The sequence below is a fragment of the Mastigoproctus giganteus genome, chromosome 2 (genome assembly GCF_048544385.1).
Source record: "Mastigoproctus giganteus isolate SK-2022 chromosome 2, ASM4854438v1, whole genome shotgun sequence".
In the NCBI taxonomy this organism is placed as follows: Eukaryota; Metazoa; Arthropoda; class Arachnida; order Uropygi; family Thelyphonidae; genus Mastigoproctus; species Mastigoproctus giganteus.
The window spans coordinates 99542503-99567097 of NC_143576.1; the positions used below are offsets into that span (position 1 = coordinate 99542503).

Below are 24595 nucleotides of genomic sequence, written 5' to 3' on the forward strand. Positions count from 1 at the left end.
GCTTTTTTTCAACAGTGACCTCTACTTGTTAAGTAATTCCGCCAGTCTCCTACTCTTAATATCATTAGTGCCAACGTGTACAACTATATCACCTTTTGTGCCCTTAAAAGATGATATCCGCTCTACGTTATCAACCTTTGCCCCTGGCAGACATACCCTGGTCCTGTTCCACCTATCCTTTTTACAAAGCATGTTTCCCGTTTCCCTGACAATAGAATCACCAACAACTACTAGTTCCTTTGGGACTAGCGCATTCTGCCTTGGAGGCTGCCGCTGTGTTGCGTGATGACCAAGTGCAAGCTCTTGCATTGGTGTGGGCAGCTGAGAGCTTGATGGGCCCCTCACTTTTAATCCTTCAAGGGCATTCACCCTGTCCTTCAAACTCTCATATAGGCCCATAACAATGCTAAGTTGTCGCCTGATTTCCTTGCATCGTGCACACACAAACACATCCCCCCAGGCAGTATCATGTCCCGTACCCGACTGCTCCACAAACATCAAGCATGTAGTGCATTTTAATAGGCTGTGATTCAGAGGGCAACTGCCCCCCTCAGTTCTCCCCTGAGCCACAGCACTCCCATTAGCTTGAGCCTTTTGCTTTGCTGCTCTGGTCAGAGTCATGATTTCGATTTAATTTCAGTACAAAATTAAAACCCTAAACTTATATCCCAACACAGTTATAACGCTATATTTATGTTTCAGTATCGAGTTTTATCTACGAAATCCCTTTATATAACTTCTGTATCAAGTTAAGTATTAATTATTTATTTTTTACTAATTATTTTTGTTACATAACACAAGTCGTTATATGTATAGTTAAAAGTACAATTTAATTGACAATGAAGTTCAACAAGATTAATTATCTGATTAATTGACAATATTATGTACTATACTATACTATATTAAGCTTATGCTATCTGTTATCGCGTAACAATGGCGGCAATTACGAACAGTAAACACGTGGATTTGATACCCTTTCCGATACTAAGTAATACCTACTAAATCTCTATCTAAGTTACTTTAAACTAAGTATCGTAAATAGGAATATAAAGCTACTCTAGAAAATAAGTTAAAGTGCCAATTTAAGCTAATAAATCAGGAAAAACTTCTCTGTTCCAGGGGCGGCAAAAATGTACGTCCGCACAGGCTACGCTCGTTCTCAACTCTCCGTATACAGTACTCAAGGTGTGGCCTGACCATTGCTTTATACAAGGGGATAATCACCTCCTTATCCCTGCTAGAAAAATTCCTGTATACCATTGACAAGACACTATGAGCTACTCTTGCACACTGTCTGCACTGCTCAGAAAACTTCATATCTGACTGCACAAATATCCCCAGGTCCTTTTCATTCTCTACCACTGTCAGTGTAGTACCACAGAGTTGATACATCACTCTGGGGTTACTGCTTCCCATATGTAGTACTTTACATTTGTCAATGTTAAACTTCATTTGCCACCTCTCAGCCCATCTGCTCAACTTTTCTAGATCCTGTTGCAGCAGCGTACTGTCATTAGTGTCCTTAACAACCTTGCCAACCTTCGTATCATCTGAAAACTTGGACATTAAGCTTGATATACCATGATCAATATCATTAATGAATACAGAAAACAACAATGGACCCAACACTGAACCCTGAGGGACTCCACTAATAACATTAGTCCACGATGAGCAGTGTCCATTGATTACCACTCTATCTTCTCCCACTCAAATAAAGAACTAAAGTTAATTATTTTTTTAAAATTCTAATAACAGGAGGTTTAAGTCTGTAAACTGGACTTGAAACATAGTGATAATTTTCATTAATTTATAGTGGATGTCCCCATAGACATTTATTTCATTGTTTAGCTATTATTTTAGTGTATTTTTATTTGTGGTGCTAATGTAGTTCTCATTTCATTATTTAGAGAGAGGGTCATATATTGGAAAATAGAATGGCAGTTCCCTACAGCTGGTGTCACATATTCAGACAGCAAGTAAGAGAACAATTTTGGCATGTTTTCGATTCTTAAAAATTATTTTTTTCTGTAAAGGAAAAAAAAAAAAAAAAACTAGGAAGAATACTGTTTTGCATTTTTACTATAATAAAATATAGTGCAGTAGTTATTTTGCAGATAATGAAAATCCAAGACTTCAACTAGTATAGAATGAAACCTATGTTTAATTTCTTTAGGAATACAGATAATTCTCAGATGTTTTGTGGTATCACGTCTTCAGTGACTAAATTGTGTGTGTGTGTGTGTGTGTGTGTGTGTGTGTGTGTGTGTGTGTGTGTGTGTGTGTGTGTGTGTGTGTGTGTGTGTGTGTGTGTGTGTGTGTGTGTTGAAATGTAATAAGGACAGAAACTGTGCAGTGAAGCAGGACAAGAAATACAATTAAATTATCTGTATTCTTCAAGAATTTAAAGACAGATTTTGCCCTACTTAGGTTGAAATGTTTAGATTTTCACCATTTTACATTTTGATTTACTTCCACATCATGCCACTCGACCAACAACTTAGTTATTATATTTCAAAAGAAAGGGTGTTTTTTTTTTTTCAAAATGTATATTTTGAAATTTTATTTCTTGTTCAGTGAAGTGAAATACTAACATATTTTCTGTCAGTGTTGACTGAATTATTTACAACATCACTCTTCTCTGTGAACTTAAAAAGCTGTATATTGTCTCTGAACAGATTAATGAGAACACCTATTATGTGATTACAAAGAAAAAAATGAATTTTTAAATTGGAAGACAAAGGCCATCCATGTGACTGATGGCATTACAAAATGTGCATGACCACTGAAGTGTTAAAAATGCTTTACATAGTGATGCATAAGATCATTTGACAGGTTAGGGGGGGGGGAATGAAAATGAGAAAAAAACAATTCCTTGGTTTTTATTTTTACTTTGCAGGTATTATTTAAATGTGCTTAACAAAACACAGACAGAACAACCATCAGTAATTCTTGAATTACTGATGGTTGTTCTCTTATGAATCCAGGACCTTGCTGAGAGAGAGAGAGAGAGAGAGAGAGAGAGAGAGAGAGAGAGAGAGAGAGAGAGAGAGAGAGAGAGAGAGAGATTTAGTGTATTATTGGATAAATTTGAGTACATGAAGAAAAGAGCTGTTTCCTTTAGAGGATCAATCAGAGAACACATCAAGTATTCATCTGTGACCACCTTAGCATTAGCTTACCCTCATACATCTGGCTGCAGAGTGGGATCACCATCAGCAAATGCACTGGAGGTAATTATTTGTGGAAAACTTTCAGAGAAATGGGGAATATTTTATGTAATAAAGATTGGAAAAAGACTAGAATATGTCTGCCAGAGGAAGTTAATGATGTTGTGGAACAGTTCTTTTAATGGCACAAATGGTGATATTATTGTACAAGTTGGTATTAAGATATTAACAATAGAGATTTTGTGATTTACTTAACAGGTATGCAATAATGTTTAGAAAAAGTCATGAGTTAGCTTTTCTATTATGTCTGTTTTGCCTGGATATGATAGGAGGGAATATATAGTGAGAGTTTTGTCAATCAGTTTGGCTGTGGAGAGAGAGTGCACCACTTGTGATATTTTTCTCAGTTTGGTCTATCCTTTTTAACAGGAGAGTGTTTTTGCAGGGATGAGATACACTTAAATGCAAAGCAAATTAGTGTCTTTTCATTTGGGATTTTAACTTTTCACAAATTGATTGGAACTCAGGGGTTGGCAGCTCACTCAGTAACAGAACATTTCTTGATTTGCTGATGTTTTTTTTAAAGAGGCAACACGAGAAAGTAGTATTTTTGATATGATTCATGGTGTACTAAGAATCTTCAAGTTAAGGTTTCTTAACAATAATCTCAGGCATTGGTGATCATATAGTGTATTATGGGTCAATCTCATGCATTCCCCATTTTCACACACTTACCCATTCATCACAATGCCCTGAATAGGACAACACAGTTTAATTCCCTCCTGCAGGTTAAGTGAACTCATTTCCCTCTCAACACAACACATGTATTTACATACCCACGCAAACAGCAGTGCAGGCACCCAAACACCATCAAATTCAGATCCACCAGATCTCGCACACTCCCACTCATGCATCCGCTGACATGCACACCTATAACCAGCAATTCCCAAGAAACCACAAATCACATGTAGCATAATTAGTTAGTTATTTGGTTTTTAGGAGCATTAGCAACTAAGGCCATATTGCTCCGGGATATGCGGTGGTCATTCCCTGACCTTTCCACATCCTCCGTATTTGGTGGTGACGGGCTCGAACCCCGGTCTAATCAAGAAGCGTGTGCTATGCACTGCTGCTCCTTCCCACCTGGCTACGGAGGCGCCTATGTAGCATAATAATACATGTAATGTCAGTTATATTTATTAAAATAATAGATATGAAAACAGGCAATTTCTAACATAAACATACTCTCTAGGTGGGACTCATTCTAACAGGCCAAACTTATTTTGTTTGTCATTGTAAGTAGACGTCACAGTCCGTAAGAGTGCTTGTCTAAGTAGTGAGGTGTGTGTGTGTGTGTGTTGCCATTGCATGGTTGCTTCTTCTGGCCTTAAAAACTTTTTGAGCAAATTCAGAGAAGATCATGTAATGCATTTCATTTCTCATCTCTGCAGTGTTATTGGTCCAATCTTGGACATCTTTTCAAAGGAAACCAACACTTGTGAACTGCAAACAAGGGTTGTATTTCAATCACTGATAGCTGCGTAGTGAAATATCAGTGGATGCTCCACTACATGCTGAAAATGAAGAAAAATAAAGAACCAGCATAAAATATGCTATATCCACTACCTCTATGGAATAAATAAGGAAGCATAACAAACAAAATGTGAATTTAGATGTCAGTTCTTCCAATCGACGAATCCAAAAGAATGTGCAATTCAAAATTTAAAAATCATATTGGGCTTTCAGGTAAATTTCTTGAATGTTTCCTGTTGAATTCCATTCCATTATAGTCCATTAAAACTGAAGTTCTCACCTTTACCTTTGACAACATGGGTTTCTTTATGCACTCCCCATTTTATGATGTGATCATTGCTACCAACTGATTCCCACCCTGTCAGGTATTGATGTAGTTGGTTTTCCTTAATGAGAAGTAGATCTAAGGGCTCCTTCTTTTCTCTCTCTCTCTCTCTCTCTCTCTGACATCAATACCTGACAGGGTATTGATGTCAGAGAGAGATAGAGAGAGAAATTATATACTGACAGGTATTGATGTCAGTATATAAGAGGTAGACTGAGGTCAATCACAATGAGACAATCATATTTACTAGCTTGGTGAGTCTTGACCACTCATTAATCATCTTCCCTCTAGTGCAAAGCATTTCACACTATACAGGTGCACCTCCGTAGCCAGGTGGGCAGGAGCAGCAGTGCGTAGCACACGCTTCTTGATTAACCGGGGTTCGAGCCCGTGACCACCAAATACGGAAAGGTCAGGGATTGACCACCGCATATCCCCGGAGCAATATGGCCTTAGTTGCTAATGCTCCTAAAAACCAAATAACAAACAAACTATACAGGCGCAACATCTACATTACCTTGATCTGACTCAGGGAACACTTTTAGGTAGTTTTTGTTCACAAACATTATTCTTGTATCTCTGAGTACCACTGTTTCAGCAAGTCCAACAATATCAGCATTAGTTGACGTGCTAAAAGCTCAAATTCATTTAATTTTGTTGTTTTTTACAACCCTGATATGCCCCTTATGGTTGCACATATAAACAAGTGTAACTCTGAAGAATTGCTACTGTTTACATAAAAAAAAGACAACTTCTCTAAGAGTGTGCAATCTCTTAAAGAGAGTGACGTTGCTTACTACTATTGTGACCTCCCCTGCACAACTGCAGTATGTGAAACACATCAACAACGGCACTATTTTTGTTCCTGGTGGGAGACATGTGAAATGTACTGGTCTATCATATGCGCTTTTTTGTACTCGAAAACATTGCTTAAAATTCTCCTGCATGTTATAATCTGAAGACACTATATGCTAGCACTGAGATATATATTTTATCTACAGCTGTAGTTAAGAGAGAATTGGTCAGACTCTCCAGGTGGTTTTCTGAAAATTCCAGCTCTTTTAGTGAGTGGCCAGTTCAGGTCACAAGTATAGGAAACAACAGGAGGAACATGCTGATTTAAACAGAATTAGGTTTGATTCCAGGATTGAAATTGCTTACGTGAGACAATTGTGCTTGTTATTCCAGTGAGTCTTTGATCACCCATTATCTTCTTGCAAGTCATTTCACACCATGCAGATACAGCTGCATTACCTTGATCTGACTTGGGGAATATTCTTATTATTGTCAGGCACATTGTAGCAAAGTAACTTTTGCACCAAAAATCCCTAAACAACATTCACTGTAGCTGGACATCTCATCAACCTATTAAAGCATTCATGCATGAGAAGTGGATCAAATGGATAGAGGTATAAAATCATGATTGAACATCAACAGGGCAAATGAAGCAACCAACAATTTCACAAGTGTGTGAATATGTGAAAATTTATGGAATTAACTGGAACATAAGACTTTCAAGAAATGATTTCTGACCATGACATTACTATTGAAGAGTGAGTAACAATGAGTTTTAGCATTCTATAATTGGTAAAATCTTTATTCTACCATGAACATTTTGTTTAATGAGCAATAGGGTTACTTTAATTATAGTTTTTATAATGTGTACATATTGAATGGCACTAACCCATGCTATAGATCCAGTCAATGTATATGCCACAACTGGTGATTATTTATTTATGTTTTTATTTACATATTATTTATTTATTATTATTTTCTTGTAGAATTTCAGAAAATACCATAGTAAGTTCAGGCTTGGAAAAATATTTGTCTCCAGATATCTCCACACCAGAGGTGCAGCAAAGACTTATGTTTTATCAATCTGTAGGCTATAGTGGAATTGAAGTATTAATCAAGGATGAAACAAGTCTCCAGCCAAGGTAATTTTTTTTTTTTTTTTTTTTTTATTGTGACTCCTGATAGAGGCTGAAACTGTTGAACTTAACCTTCTTTTCTCGGGTACGTAAATTTTTTTTTTTTTTTTTTTTTTTTTTGTGTGTGTGAGAAGCACATACATGTGTACATAAAATATCAGAATTAATAGCAAAGCCACTGCAAAGAGGCTTTGCTATTAATTCTGATATTTTATGTATGGACAGAAGTACAAGTGTACAGGAATCTCTCTCTCCCTCCAACCACAGGTATGCTGACCTCAGATTTGAGACTGTGGTTTTATATTTGTATACAAAAATTTTACAATGCACAGATTTTTACATATACGCAGTTCAGTATGTTCTCCTTAAATACAGTTATTGCTCCCACCTTCCATAGATTATGCTGGGCAGGTCTAGTGGTGCTAAAAGCAGCTAAGGCTGTGTGTACTTATATTGTATCTGTAATCGTGGATATTCTTTGGTCAGTTTTTTTTTTTTTTTGCTTACCAGACCAAAAAAAAAAAAAAAATTAAGTTTCCACGAGAAAAAACCTGGAATTGCATCATTGATGGGATTCCAACTTGAGCCTTTTTTATACGCAGCATGAGAGGAATGGTGGTTATTACTACAGTGCTGCCCATTGGGCAGATGCCGGATTTAGTTGTCTGGGATCTCTTGAGGATTATATAACCATACCACTGCACCTTGATATCCATCTTGCTAATACATGGGGAACAGGAAAGGGAGTTGTTTACGTTCCACTCCCTCAATGATGCACTCATCAGTACCCTATGTACCAGACGTAACCAGTTAATTTTCTTCACCGTTCGTATTAGTAAACTTGTATACCATTAAAATCTGGATCATTTCAACATAAAATTACTGAAACATCAAGTCAAATTATATTTTGCTGTTTTGACATTGGCTTACTTCAGTGGTTCATTACTAACGTTGATAGCTGGCCAAGTTCTTATAATTCAGTTTTTTAAGCCTCGTTATGAGGTGAAAGTCTCTTCCCATTACCTTGGATGACATACATTTCTTAACATAGCATTGCCATGTGTCTATGTTTTGTTTCACAGATTTGGAATTTAGCTAGTCTTTAGTAGTTACTAAGTTTAATTTTTAGGTATTAATTGGTTATTTTCAATGTTTAGCTGTAAGTTTAAATTTTACTGTTAAATTTAGTAGCCTCACAGATGTAATTCTTCTGTGCATAATCTCTTCTTTGTAGTTATTGGTTTTACTAGTAATGCTTTGATATTTTATATTTGTGCTGTTATTAGTCTCTGCCACTTTGTGTCAGTCAGTATAATGTACTTATTGTATTTTCTCATAGTTTCTCTTGTATTTTCTAGACCAAATTAATTAATGAAAGTATATTCATACTGTACGTAACCAGTTCTTTGCTGTGCTCTTTTCTGCACTATGCATGACAGGTAGTCTCTGACACTGAATGCATGAGGTACACACATTGGATACAACTTAAATATTTTGATATATATATACAGAGTGGCCATAATTAAAGTATACCTAGTCAGAGCTCTCTGTACCTTTCTTTGAGTAACAAGCAGAATGCCACCAAAATTAGTAAGTAAACTATTCAAGGCATAGGATCCCATGAAAAAAAAAAAAAAAAATAGCTCCAAAATCTGCCGATAGGGGATAACGATGTTGTACAAGAAGGAAAGACATGACAAAGTACCAACAAATAAATAACTGAGATTACAAATTTTTATTTGTGCTCTTTGCGGAAAAACTGAACTAAACTGCCAGAGAAAATGGTTTCACAGCTCCAAACTAACTCACATTTTACTCCCGATGGTCGATGATGTCACTGATGGTTGAGTTGGTTTTTGATGTTGTTATTTGGTGTTTAGGAGCATTAGCAACTAACAACATATTGCTCCAGGGATATGCGATGGTCATTCCCTGACATTTCCACATCCTCCATATTTGTGGTCACGGGCTCGAACCCCGGTATAATCAAGAAGTGTGTGGTACACACTGCTGCTCCTGCCCACTTGGCTACGGAGGTGCCTGGTTTTCGATGCGATTACCATTGTTCTGAACCAGAAATTGCATTCAATGCACTCTACTGCAGAACGCAACATCTCTGGAGTAATGTTCCGCACATGCTGCATTACGTTGTCCTTTAAGACAGCCAGGTCAGGGACACTTCCTCGATAGACATTGCTTGGGGTGACCCCCACAGCCAAAAATCACACTGTGTAAAGTCAGGTGAACGTGGTGGCCATGCTATGGAAAACAAATGACTAATGACTCTTTCTGCAGTAAAGTGATGCTGGAGAAGCTGCTGTACTGGTCATGCAATATGAGGAGGAGCCTCATCTTGCATAAAAATTATCTCATCCAGGCATCCTCTTTGCTGCGGTTGACAAATAATGAAACTGCTCAACATATGATGATATTTTTGTGCTGCAACAGAGCAGGTGGCTGTTCCTGCTGGGTGAAATTCCTTGAAAAAGTATGGCCCTAGGATGAAATTTGAAGTCATACCAGACAGTGATTTTCAGCGAGTGCAATGGGAATTGCTGAATAGCATCTCCCCAAAGAATGTTCCATGGCCAGGCATCGTCCACTTCCATTCTGGCCATAAATGTTAGAGCAAATGCCATTCGTTTTTCAGGATTATCTCTTTGCAGATGCTGCTGGCAACTGATCTTGTATGGATAATAGTGGATTAGTTTCTGAAGTATTTTCCACACAGTGGAATGTAGGACATCCAGTTGCCTCGCTACTCCCCGTGTTCTGTTACTAGTTCCAGCAGCTGTATTCATTGATCGGTCGACAATAGCCATTGCAAATTTTTCTGCTACCTGAGGTGAAACAGGCTTCCTTCCTCTTTTAACAACAAAGGACCCAGTTTCCTCAAATTTGTTAATCATCCTAATTGCTGCAGCTGATAAAGGACCTTGACATAAGTTTTTACAGTATCTAAATTCACGCAGAGTGGCTGCTGCATTGCATCCGTCAAAGTAGAAGAACTTCACCATTAAAGAGCGATCAGGTAGAGTGAGACACATTGTTAACAGAATATGCTTGCGTGTTTTCATTGTGCCTTTATAGCTCTCTGCTGCTGGGAAAATTAAATTAACTCAGATATATGCAAATTTTCTGCTTTCTTGGGTGTCTTATTTTTTAGTTTGGATTTAAAACTTTAGAGCAATTCAGTTTGTTTGTTTTTTTGCAAACAGCACAAATAAAAATTTGTAATTTCATTAAGGTTTGTCTTAGTTATTTATTTGTTGGTATTTTGTCATGTCTTTCTTCTTGTACAGCGGCAGATTTTGGAACTAATTTTTCCCCACTGGATCCTTCTGGAATAATTTACTTACTAATTTTGGTGGCATTCTGCTTATTACTTAGAGCTACACAGAGCTCCAAATAGGGATACTTTAATTATGGCCACCCTGTATATATTTATTTTATAGATTGTGCTGACTTAGATGGAATAAAGGAAAATCATTATCAACCATAGCACATGTCTTTTCAAGAATCCACAGCAAAACATGGTGTATGGGAGCAAAGTACCAATGGCCAAACAATTTAGTATGTTAATTTCACTAAAACTAGTTTAGTGAATAGCAATGGCTTTAATACTTTATTAACATTGAATGTATGTTACTGTTTTGGACAAGCCATGTGCATACAAAAAACCAAGAGTATTACTTACTGCTTCTGGTCAGTCCACATATGCAGCAAATAACAGAGAGCAAGTTAGTGCTGATTGTTATGGTATAATACGTTATAAGCACCTCCCTCGGACTCTGGTAATCATTTTCCATTAATTGATTTTGATTAATTTTGAAGGGCTATGGCAGATAAATGCTAAATTCCAGTCCTTTGGAAGAAATCTGAAGGCACAGCAAGAATATAAATAATAGATACATTAATTCAGTGGAACTGGCAGTTTCTGAGCCAGCACTGATGACATTTATGACTTTATTAATCAGTATATTAAATTAAAGAAATGCAGTAGAATTTGGCTTCCTTCATAAATTAGCCCTGGTTAATGTACAATACAAAAACTTCAGGATTCAGTTCATTTCAACTTCTGGTGTTCTTAGACTTGAGAATTGTTTTTTTTTTTTTTTTTTTAAGCATATCATCTTTGATTTACCAAATTTAACCAAAAATGGAACTCTCATATTTTCCCTCTAGGATTCACTACTTTATATTATTTATTATAATATAGGATTATCATAAGAATTTATAATTTTATCCTAAAACTCTCCATGAAATAAGCTGACTTCAGATATCTCTTGTATTTTTGTAGTGACTTACATGTATATATTTTTTTTATTTATTTATTTAATTAACACTGTTGCTATCTGTTTTTGTGTATTAAAAAAAGGAAAAATATTTTATTTTTAGGTATCATCTCCTTGATAAATCCAAATCTATTAAGTGGAATCTTAGAGGGAAAAAAATAGTGGAATATCCTACAGTTTTGATAATTAGAAAGGAACATATTCATGGTTACTTTCTTGTTGGAAATGGTAAGTATTAAAATTTTAACTCTCAGTGTGTATAAAATAACCTGAAAGGTGGCAACACACCTCAGTATGCTTGTCCTTGACATAATATAGAGCATGTCAAAAAGTCTTACTGTAATATAAGCTGTTGAAATAATCTGTGAAAGTGCAGTGAATATATAGAGTGGACAAAAATAATGGAAACACCTGTGGTAAGAATTACAGGTATGCACTTCTATTCTACATGAACTGTCTTAAAAGGAATGTTGGACCATTCTTCATGGAGCAATGTTTAAAGCTCAAGTGATTGAAGGTGGAGGAAATCTGCTTCTCATTCTCCTTTCCAAATATGCCCACAGTGGCTGAATAACAAGTCTGGTGGTTGTGTGGGCCATGTGAGATGCTTAGCTTCAGTTTCATGCTCCTCAAACCAAGAGTAAACACATCTGTTTATGTGTTTAATCATGAGCATTATCATCTTGAACATGGCATCATTTGTGGGAAACAATGTTTGCACCATGGGATGAACCTGGTGCAAACACTGGCAGTAATTTGCCCATTCAGGGTGATAAGTGCTACAGAGGCCATTAAATGTAAATAAAAAAATTATCTAGTGCAGTGACTTCGTGTCAATTTTAGTATTCCTTGGTTATTACAGTTCCTTTCAATCAGCCTTGTTAATTGTTTTTTTAATGAAGAGGTTTGGCCATTAACAGATAAAATAATGTTTTCATTTTCATTAAACCTAATGCATGCAATCATTAAAAATATGAATTTAAAATTAGTGTGGTCTCTGTCCAATTCTGACAGCACAAGGACAAACAAGGCCATAATACACCTAACTGTGATACTACTATCGCATGCTTTAGGAGCAGCTTGAATAGTTGACATGCATGAGATAGTCCATTTCAACCTCTGTGCTGTTAATTTGTGGAATAAGTTAAGGCCAAGAGTTTGAGAAACTCTTGCAAGTTCAGCTGGATTGATACCTGTGGATTTTTTTTTTTTTTTTTTTTTTTGTTTTTACTGGCTTGGCAAATATAATTTCCTATTAAAATATTTTATTCTTATTTGTTTTTTTTTTTTTTTTTTTTATAAGTACTCCATTTTTCCTTTAAGTGTGATATCATTCTTGTTATTTATATATTTTTATACTGCTGATCATGTGTGTAATGCAAGATGGTGTTTAAATCACGTGCTGTGATTTCTCCTCCTTACACAAATGGAATATTCCTGGCACTTTTCTAGTGAGGGGACCAACTAAAGTAGGTACACAATAACAAAGAATGTGGGAGCTTTGTTTTTCATAAGTGTGAACAAGGGGTGCTCATGTAAATAAGTCGAGCACCAATAACAAAGGGATTGGGGAATTTGTTTTCACAAGTGTTTGTATCTGCTATTCTCACTGGCATGAGCCTTAGCAACAGTCCTCTTTCCTTATCAACAAATCATGTCACACCCAAAGAAAGGAGGTGACTTCTAACAAGAACAAATACTCATTCCTGAGAGTTTTATTTTAACAAACTATTTTAAATTTTACATTTTCAATTATGTTCACAGTTGTTAGACACACCTTGTTTACACAGACATTAAAATTAGGGAAATGCTCAAACTATGAAATAAAGAAAATTAATGCTGCTAATAGCAAGCAAGGTGTTATCTGCTCCTATAAACCTAACCACCACTATATTGAAATAAAAATAAGCATAAAATAAAACAAAGAAAGAAAAAACTCTGACGAAGGTGAATATATGGCTTCTCACCTAAAGAGATACATGCCCTCACTCTCCCTGAATGAGTGCCACTTAAATATAAAATAAAATACCACAGAACAGAAACATACAAGTACCACCTCTTCAAACAAAAACTAATACATTAGCAATATGCTTTCCTCCCCCCCCCCATAGTGAATACTACTTTTGGATATGAAAATAACGTGGTCCAATATCTACTCTCCCACCACCACCACCACCGATTGCTTTCTTCTGTCTGTTATTATTATTTAACTTGAATTCTTATGTTTACCACTCAGATTCATGAGGATGAGATATGATAATCTTGGATATGTTATAGGCCAAATGAATCTGAGGAGTATGGCAAAAAAAAAAAAAAAAACACTGTAACTTGAATGGGTAAGCAACCATGATTTATGGTTGCTTAAGCATACTTCTCATAGATTGGAAATTGTGAACTGACAATATGCCATGTTTTTGAACAATCTGCATGACTTATTCATTCCAAGATCTCAGAGAAAGTACAAGGGACTCTAAATATCCCTGACCTAATTCTCACCAGGGATCCACACTGCATCAACTTTGAATTCTGATGATGGAAACTTTGGTTTGGATAATCGATGTTCTACTGTACGTTCAAAAAGTAACCCATAATTAATAAATAATCTTCCAGTTAAGATGGGTATGGGCTTCCCAGTATGGCAAAGTTCTTAAATTAATGAGTCATGGATGTGGCTGGGAAGCATTTTCAGCAGTGGTCCTGTTCATTAATTTTTTTTAATGGTATTTTAGCTCTTCCAAAATGTTCTCAACATGCAGGATCCAAAATTTGCCCAATGGTTCACCATAGATGACAGTAGTTTTACCAAATACAGCCACTCCCCAACTTACATAAGGGTTGTGTTCCACAGAACTCTACGCAGGTCTGAATTTCCCTAAATGCTTATGCAGCACTTGCAACTATGATCGCTGAATTTGATTGAAGCAAAAAAAAAGAAATGTTCAACAAACATGTAAATAGAATTCTTTATTAAATTTTTTTTATTTCATGCACAGGAAAAATTACAAAGTGTGCAATTACAAAAATTTTAAAATTACAAAAAAGAGGAGACAGGCATATAACCATCAGCAAGTTTTGCCTCTCGAGCATTGTTGCCAGAATCAACGTCTTCAGCTGATAAGTACACCACTGTATTTTCATAAATACTTCTTGCTTTTGCTTGAATGGCCATTAGACACAGGGTCACTCGCTTCTGAATCTGATTTTCTATCAATACTATTTATTAGCCTTTCCATCTTCGATATAGTACCTGACCGCTGTTGATCTTAAATGCATTGATCCTTTAACATGTTCTTTTATATGTGCACAGACCTTCAGCAAGACCTAATTCCCATGCAATAGATGACAAACCTTGTCCTGCTTCGTACTTGTTAATCATTTTCATCTTCGTTTCTAAATCAATTTTGTTTTGTTGCCTAGCACTGCCATCACTTGCACTTTCTGTTGGTTGCGTTCCCTTCATCATTGTAATAAGTAGATTGGAATGAAGAGATTCTGAAAATTTATTTGTTTTTTTTATGTGATTGAAGATTTCACTGAAGGAGAAACATTTTACCATAATAACCCACACAAATTGAAAATGCAATAAGATTGAGTTTACTACCCGTTTATAACAGATTGCACTAATAGAAAAGCCCAATAAAACGGAAAGTGCAAATTGTTTTATGGTTGTGACCTCCTGAAACGTGCTTTAGGAAAATATCGCAAAGGCATTTAAAAGTGATTCTCGTAACAGAACATACCATAACGATGAAAGTGTAGTGCAATTTCCTTTTAAAGAGATAAATAGCTTAGTTATATAGCGAAAATTTCAACTTCCAATGTCTTGGAACGAATTAGTAAAAAAAAAAATAAAAAAAAAAACATGTTACTGGTACACATTACGATATTTTCACAATACCTCCATTTATTCCTACGGAATGCAAAATAAGTTTCCATAACATATATATATATATATATTTTTTTTTTTTTTTTTTTTTTTTTTTTCAGTTTGCACCAGCCAGCAAAAACTTGCCTAAGTCAGGTAGTGCCTGTAATTCATTAGTTCTACAGTATGCTCTTCATCTGTCAGACACAATCCTAGAAATGATTGAGCAACAGAGTTGCAGCATCGTTCTTCTTGATGCATGCATACCCTACTTTCTGATGCTCTTGTATGCACCAGAATTTTTTTTTTTTTGTAGGTTCTTCTCTGAGATATTTTAGCTTCACTAATTACACTTTCATTGATTTGAACAGCTCGGCTAGACCCTGCATGTGATTCACATACATTCTGATAATATTCGATATTCCTGTATGCTTAGCTTCTCTGATAAGAAGCTAAGCATACAGGAATTTTGTTGTCCAAAAGTATATTACATATAACACTAAGGATAAAAAAAAGTATTCCTTCAAAAAAATAACTTCTGATTAAAAGATGAGCATCTCCATATAAAGGACAACTGAATTCTATTGGATTTCATAGATATAATTCTTATTGCAACAAATACAGTGCAATTATTCTGTGCTCTTCATACATTGAATTTTTTTTTTAAGAATTTAAATTTATAAAAATAAGATTAAAATATGCAAATAGGCAACATCTGTGAAGGATCTAAATGTAAAGCTTCTTGGTAACATACTTGCTGATTCCCTTTTCTGTATATTTTAATTTTTTTTCCATCAGTTGTAAATATTTTTTTTTTATCTGAGGGCTGTTCAATAAAGAATGATTCCTCCCCCCCCCCCCACACACACAAAATTCCTTTATCAGTCATCCATATTTTGATGGCCATTTTCAAAGTAGTCCATATGATGAAATGCATTTACTACAGCATTTCTGCCGTTCTTAAAAAACATGGTGGAAGCCATTTTTTGACATGCAATTGAAGAATGCCCGTGGTCTTTAGAAATTCTGATGACGGAAACGTGTTCCTCTCAGCTCCTTCTTTAACTTGGGAAATTAAAAAAAAAAAAAAAAAAAAAATCAGAGTGCTTTTTTTTTTTACTTGATGACAGTAAGAGCAATGCGAGGTCTTGCATTGTCGTGATGCAGCATCCACCTGCCTGCATGCAGTTGTTTGAGAAGAATGTGATCCCACAACATGTGCAGTACAGTTCTGTAGTAAGGTCCCATAACAGTCATGACTTAGCATAACATGCCGGTAAACCATTACTTTAATGTCAAAAAAAGAGATGACCATAACCTTTCCTGCAGAAGCCACAAATTTTGCTTTTTTTTTTCGGTGTTGGTGATGACATATACATCTATTTCAAACAGAATTTTGTTGCTTATTCTCTGGCTTAAAATGATGAAGCCATGTCTCATCTGCTGTTATCACCTTGTGCAGAACCTCAGTAACCATCTGTTGCAGCTCCTAACAAACCTCTATGCGAACCTACTGTTGCTCAGATGAGAGTAGTCTTGGAATGCAGTGTGCACAAATACGTCATATGCACATGGTCGTGGAGAATACTGTGCATGCTTCCTACTGATATTCTCAATATCTGTGCTAGTTTGCTTACTGTTATGCAATTACATTATCATCTCTCACAATTAGATGTAGCGGTGTTTATGGTATCTATGGTGACAGCAGTGGTTGGAGCCAATTTTTGTGATTAAATCACGTCCATCTTTAAACATTCTAAAATATCTGCGACCTGTGCTATATGGAAGCGCAGATTCATCATTTGTATGCTTTAGCTGATGTTTTCTGAAGACAGAAACAAAATTTGTGAGGAGCATACTGTTCCTGTGTGTCACATTCTATTGTTATGTAGGCAAAACTGAACAGGCATAAACTTGACCAGCCAGCAAGGTTGCAGATGCAAGAGTCAATTGTGTGGTTGCTGTATGATGCAGCTTGGTTTGTTCTTAAATTCTGCAGCTCAGCTTGAAACAGCAAGTATTACATGAAAAATTATGATCATTCCTAATTGAACAGCTCTTGTATTTTGGCTTTTTCATTAAAACCTGACATGTTGGATGCAAATTTCTTTTAACAGATTAAATTTTTTTTTATTAAACTAGCTACCCACATAGTTGATTTTTAAAGGTCAAGGTTCAGCCTAACATAACATTTGTCTGTAGCTGGGTCATCGTTTGCTGTTATTTCCTGTGTTGCTGTTCACATTTGTAATACAATCCACCTGGCCAGCTTGCCTTTTATTTTATCTTCTTTGGCTGGTCAGGCAAGCAGAAATTGACTATAAGTAAACGATACAAAAGTTGCTTGGCATAGATTATGAATTTTGCTCGTTTTGAGTCAGTTGCAGCTGCCCCACCATTGCCAGATTTGTAAATAACTTGAGAAAATAATAATACTTTCCTTTACATCATTGTTTCTAGATTTATTTTTTTTTTTTTAATGAAAATCCCAAGCACAAAAGGTATCAAAACCTACAGTACTTAGTACCATGCATGGATTGAAGGAGATGAGGATGCTGGAAACATTGCTCTGGTGACTAAACGTGGGTTTCACCACTTCAAGTCTCCAATAAGCAAAATGGTGGTATTGCACTGGTTGGTGAGTCACTACTACCTAGTGTTAGTATTAGTACATATTAGTAGTGGTATTAATTAGTACTAGTAGTACTGTGCATGGGTTGAAGGAGAGGGGGGATGCTGGAAACTTTGCTCTAGATAGTAAACATTGGACTAATCATAATTTTAACCATTGTTTCACAGTAACTGAAGAAGAAATAAAAGTGGCATCTCAAGATTCAGAAAATGTTTCCACAGATTCCTCAGGTGAGGAAGAAAGTACTGCACATACTGAAGACAGTAAAGCAATTCTTGAAAACAGATAAAACCAGCTATTAAAGGTATTGCTATTATTTTATTTACATTTCATTGTTGGTACATTATGGCCATAGTTGCCAATAAACTTGTAACATTTCCATGTGAATTGCATTTTAAATTGTGTATGTGATACACTGGCAAAACAAAAAAAAAAAAAAAACAGGGTTAAATACTTTTTTTTTTTTTTCTTAACCTGAAGCTGTTAAGGAAAGGGGTTTTCAAGACCATACATGACCTTCAGCAATGTCTTATTCTTTTTCCACACAGCTAAACTTGCAGTTAACCTCCCTGAAAATGTTTCTTTGATTTTTCCAAAGAAAATCCCAGAAATATTTGTTAATTAGCACCAACCTCTGGCATCTAATCATTGCAGTTCGCATTCTTAACACTTTATGGTAGCATGTCCAATCATTATACTCCCTCACCTGCATCATGTAAAAAGAGTGGATAGTATCAAATGGTTAAATCGTGTGGGTTTTTTATTTGACATGTATGCTGTTAGTGAAAGATAAAAGTTGGTGTATGCGGTGTGTTGCATTTCACGTGCATTCAATTTTTTTTATTAATTAAATGAATTTTTTCTTTTTCTGTGATTCATAGATATGAAAAGGAAATAGTTATCTCCTTATCAATTAATTACTAAATCTATAACTTCCTAGAAAACTTGATAAAACTACAATTTTATGTTCTCTAAATTTAGCCATTCAGTTTAATTACAGCTGTATAATATTTATTACTCTTCACCTGTATACTTTGTCTTTTTTCTCTATATGTACATACACGTCTCTTCACAAGTGACACCACATTCACTAACTAGTCTTGCATGACAATACTTGCAAGCATGCTCAGACTATCTGAAGCTAACAATAGTACATTAAACTAAATTTAATCTATGAATATCTATTTCCATATACAATTTATATGGAAAAAAGAAATAATTGCCAGATTTCTGTTTGTCCTATTTTAATGAGATTTGGAATGGCTTGACAAATTTTTAAAAGGCCCAAATATAAAATTTGAATTACTTCTGAACGAATTTTAAGATTATGAATGGGGTTACTTTTTATCCCATTAGTGAGTTCACATGTTTGGAAAAGAAATCACTGTTGTGCCTGATTATGAGTTAATTTCATCCCTTGACGTTTAGGCAATGCAATTGTTTATTACTGTGAACTTGTAATCAGTAGTCATCTGAACATTTTGGGTAGCTTAATAACCATAATGGCTAGAGTTTAATTTTAAAAAGTAAACTTATTACTCAGAACAGTACAGGAACTCCCCGACACATAAGGGTTGCGTTCCACGGAATGCTACGTAAATCGGATTTTACTTAAGTCGGGGAATTTTCCCATGCTTGTGCAGCACTCACAACTGTGCTCACTGAATTCATTGAATCAAAAAAAGATGTTCGGCGAATATGTAAATGGAATTATTTATTGTATTTATTCAATTTTTTTTATCTCATGCGCAGAAAAAGTTACAAAAGCATGCAATTTAAAAAAATTTTCAAAATTATAAAATTACAAAAAAAAAAGAGGAAACAGCATAATGTCAGGAAGTTTTACCTCTCGAGCATTGTTGCCAGAATCGACGTCTTCAGCTGATAAGTATGCCGCTGTGGAGATTTAGAAGGGGTCGGCTGCTCAACCTTACGAAAGAACATGCTAATGGATGACTGGACGGTGGCTTTTTTCTTTTCATCGTAGATTTCTTTATAGCAAGCAAGCATATCATTTACCCCTATGTTAACTTTTAAGAATCGTTTGCTGTCAGGATCAGCTCCTCAAACCTCGCCATTGCCATCTCTCTGGTGATTAAGCATCTCAGCTCCTCATTTGGTTCATCTTGAGCTTCATCAGCATTTTCTTCTTTCACTATCACTGCCTGAAAGTCAATAAGTCCTTCGTTAGATAATTCCTTCTCTTCTTCCTCTATTAACTCCTCCACGTCTTTGGCATCAATTTCCAACTGAAGTAGCTTTGACATCAACTTCCAACTGAAGTACCTTTAAAATCTTATCTGTACCCGCTTCATATGATTTGTCTTTTTCAAATCCTTCAAAGCCTTTTACATTTCGAAGGAGGCGCCTTCGTAGCCAGGTGGGAAGGAGCAGCAGTGCGTAGCACACGCTTCTTGATTAGACCGGGGTTCGAGCCCGTTACCACCAAATACGGAGGATGCGGAAAGGTCAGGAATGACCACCGCATATCCCGGAGCAATATGGCCTTAGTTGCTAATGCTCCTGAAAACCAAATAACAAACAAACAAACATTTCGAAGGATTTGAAATTATTTTCTTCCATGTGCCATTTAAACAACTTTTAGTAATTTCTGCCCGGGCCTTATTAATATTTAAGATGGTGTGGTAAAGATTTCCAAAAGTCTCTTAACGTAAAATTTTTCTCATCGTCTACTGCAGAAAATGCCTGAGAAAATGTGTAAATAGTATGCTTTAAAATAACACCCTGATCCATAAGTTGGATGAGTGAAGTTGTGTATAGCGATAGAAATATGACTCTGACGTTCGAATTGTGAAAGCATCTAGATGTGTAGGATGTCCAGGAGCATTATCTAATAGAAGCAAAATCTTGAAAGGAATGTCGTTGTCTTTACAATATTTTTCAACCTCGGGAATGAAGCAGCATTTAAACCAATCCTCAAAGAAAAATATTGTTATCCTTGCTCTCTCTAGATCGGAAATGCACGGGTAGGGTGGTTTTAATCTGTAATCTCCTGCTGCATTAGCCCCAAGCAAGAGTGTGACCCTATCTTTTGACGCCTTGAAACCTGGCATTGTATTTTCCTCTTTGACAACGTATATTCAATCCAGCATTTTTTTTCCAATACAGACGGTCTCTTCAGTTTTAAAAATTTGCTGCGTTGAATAGTCTCCTTCATCAATTTTTTCCAACACATCACAAACTTTCTCTGCAGCTGCAGAATCGCCACTGGCTACTTCACTGCATACTTTAAACTTTGTGGAAACCAGCACGATGCTTGAACCTATTAAACCACCTATTGCTTCCCACGAACTTGGGTTGGGGTTCACCTTACTTATCCTTAATATCTTTATAAATGCTTGAATGGTCGTTAGACTCAGGGGCACTTGTTTCTGAATCTGATTTTCGATCCATATTATTAACAGCTGTTCCATCTTCGATATAACTCCTGAACGCTGTTTTGTGATCACTGTTGATCTTAAATGTGTTGATCCTTTGACACGTTCCTTTATACGTGCACTGTCCTTTAAAATAGCATTCACTGTTGAAGCAGCGAGATCTAATTCCCTTGCAATAGATAACAAACTTTGTCCTGCTTTGTACTTCTTAATCATTTTCATCCTCATTTCTAAATCAATTTTGTTTAATTTCCTGGCACTGCCACCACTTCCACTTTTTGTTAGTTGCTTTCCCTTCATCATTGTAATATGTAAGTAGGAATGAAGAGAAGTTTCTGAAAATTTGTTTTTTATATGATTGAATATTTCAGTGAAGGGGAACATATTTCACCATAATAGCATAAAAACTCACAATTGCAGTTATCAGTATTATTGAAAATACAATAAGATTGAGTTTACTACCTGTTTATAATTAGATGCACTAACAGAAAAGTCCAATAAACCGGAAAGTCAAATTGTTTTATGGTCGTGACCTCCAGAAATGTGCTTTAGAAAAATATCACAAAGGGCTTTCAAAATTGATTCTTATAACAGGAACATATGATAACAATGAAAGGGTAGTGCAATTTCCATTATAAATATGACCTTTTAGGGAGAGATAGCTTAGCAATATAGTGAAATGTTCAACTTCCAAGGACTTGGAACGAATTACAAAAAAAAAAAATGTTATTGGGTTCACATTGTGATATTTTCGCGATATCTCCATTTATTCCCATGGGATGCACAATAAGTTTCCACGATATTTTTAAATTTGCACAGGCCGGGAAAAGGTTATGCAAAGTCGAATTTCTGTAAGTCGGGGAGTTCCTGTTTTGCAGTCCAGTTCAAAACCTGGACTTATGTAAAAGATTTGTTTTAACCGTATCCCCGTCCGCTGGGGGTACGTACCAGCCCCAACTGGGTTCAGCAAGTTAATTCTATAATTTTTACTCTAATTACGGAGCTGAAACTCACTATAGTTGGAGCCAGAACTGTTTTCTTGAATTTTTTCACTTAAATTTTCAAAACCTTCTATTCAATTTCACGCAAATGACAAAAATGTGACATCAAGTATGCAATTTTTTAGGCCTTTTCAATTAATTTTTTTACCCCCGCCCTAACCAGCCTAGAGCTTATGAAACCCGACACTTGATTCGTTTCTTGGTGTAAAACGCGCAAATTTCTTTTTATGGAGAGGAGCAGTTCTGATAAACAACTCCGCGTGAATACGAGCGAAGCATGGGAAGAATATATCACGTCACCCGTACAGCTACAATCGAGACGGTAAGGGAGAAGTGTAAATAAACAAAAAACGAACAGGAGCTACTGTTTTTGACATAAGAAGCAATAAAGCCATACAGTACCAATAACAGTTTATGGAAGGTGAACAGATCATATATCCTATCTTCAACAGTGTATTGCTCCTACGAACAGAAGATAAAGGAAATTCATCTGTTGGAAACGGGAAAAACTGGTGTAAAACTGATAACACTGCAATGCGCATTTGATAAAAAAAAAAAAAAAAAAAAAAAAAAAGTTTGCTTTATTGTAATTGTTTTTGGTAAACAATATCAGAACAGCAGTTTCCTGGGTTTGATCGTCTAACCAAATTTCGAGAAAATATTTCTATTTATAGCTGCGTTATAAACTTCGAAACTGGTGCATCAAAAGAAAGAAAAAAAAATCATCCGCTATGAATTTCTTTCTTTCTTGAAATGTGTATTGTTCACATAACTGCAATATTTGTAACAATACAAAGCTAACAGATTACAACTAACGGCTGCTCAAAAAGTATCGTTAGAAGATATTTGCTTGTTACGCTTTGATGTTATCGCAAAGGGAGAAATTCTGTTTTAGCTCAGAAGACGAATAAATTCACTATCCACGGTCATAATGCTGTTCTGAACTGCAATAAACAGATAAACTCCGCTGACAAATAGACTTACTCCCCATCACTTTTATTGTTTTACTGTGGTTTTTGGCAGATGAGTCAGTGACTGCTAAATGCAGTGCGGTTTCTTGTATTCTCTCTCTCTCTCTCTCTCTCTCTCTCTCTCTCTCTCTCTCTCTCTCTCTCTCGGGATCTCTGACCGTGTGGTCATCCCGGAGTATAAACAGAAAATTTGTTTGTCGGAATGCTGCCCATCAATTATCAACTCTTTTACCGACCTTCTAATGTATGTTGTGTTCAAATAATCCACTTTGCGAAATTCGAAAGTGCTACATCAATTAGGAGCAAAAACGGTTTCCCCCAACATAATTAATTACTTTATAGGTATAATAATGATTTTACTGACTGGAAGAAAGTGTCCACAATAAAACAATTGTACAAGGCGAAAACATGCGGTCACTCAAAGGATAAGCAATACAGCGATGTTTGAAATTTATAATGCAGTTCACTAGATAATATTTCCAGAGGAATTATTCTGGATTTTTTATCAAATGAGCACCAGACCAAAATCGGACTAATCAGTACTTCCGCATCCTAGAATGAACTGACTAATTAGAACTCCAGCATCTGTGATGAAACGTCATGCACAGTGATATCGTTTGCTACAGCAATAATATAAAGAAACGAAGCAAAATATTGTAACAGAGCTATAATGCAAAATAATGTTAGAAAGTAAAAATGCAAAATATTGTTCTCTAAACCAATTGTAGTTTCAGCATCCTAGGATGAAGCTGACTTAGAGCTGCAATGCTGTTTTTTTTTTTTTTTTATTATTATTTATTTTCTTTATTTTTTGTTTTTGTATGGGCGGCTCCTAGAACAAAAGTTCATCTCGCCTCGTTGCTCTGTTCAGTTTTTACGCATTGTCAGGGTAAGGGCAGTGTGTGTCGTGAAAAAAAAAAAAAAAAAAAAAATCATCCCGCTTAGCAATATCCCATGTTGGATGAAGACAGATGAAAAGGAAGGCAAGAGAGAGAGAAAATTTTTTCATTCCGCACGGGAGAAAGTGACAGGAAAGAAAAAAACTGTTTGTGAGCTTATGTGTGTGTTCTGTATTGTGATGTTGTATTTGGGCATTCTGGCTACCTGGAAGCAGCAATCACCTGGACGACTGCCTCCAGGTACTCGTCCCTAGCAGGAGGGCAAGATCTCCCCTACTAACTGCACGCCATCCTCCCTGGGGAACTACTAGTAGTAGTGGCATGTGATGCACGAAAGCGAGTGTATGAGCTTATGCAGCATCAGCCAAAAAAAAAGTTTCCCAGGGAGGAAAGAAAAACTTGTATAAGATGAAGAGAGGGAAGGAGAAAAGAGAAGCCCTATCCCGGCCCAGGGAAGCTCCAATCCAGGATGGATTGCTAGAACAACAGAAGAAAAAAATATATATATAATAAAATACTCTTGGCCTTCTGCCCACCAAAAGGGTATTTTTTATTTCTCTCTCTCTCTCTCTCTCTCT

At 36.0% G+C, this 24595-nt stretch overlaps 1 protein-coding gene across 1 annotated transcript in view; it reads left to right on the forward strand.

Moving 5' to 3' along the window:
- LOC150089461 (box C/D snoRNA protein 1) overlaps nt 1-24595 on the forward strand; it is a 110841-nt gene that overhangs the window by 81280 nt on the left and 4966 nt on the right. Inside the window, exons 5-8 of the mRNA XM_090368610.1 lie at nt 1908-1976; nt 6807-6962; nt 11355-11479; nt 17916-18052. Of these exons, the coding sequence (XP_090224736.1) occupies nt 1908-1976; nt 6807-6962; nt 11355-11479; nt 17916-18037 (472 nt within the window). The 3' untranslated portion in view covers nt 18038-18052. The remainder of the gene's footprint in view (nt 1-1907; nt 1977-6806; nt 6963-11354; nt 11480-17915; nt 18053-24595) is intronic.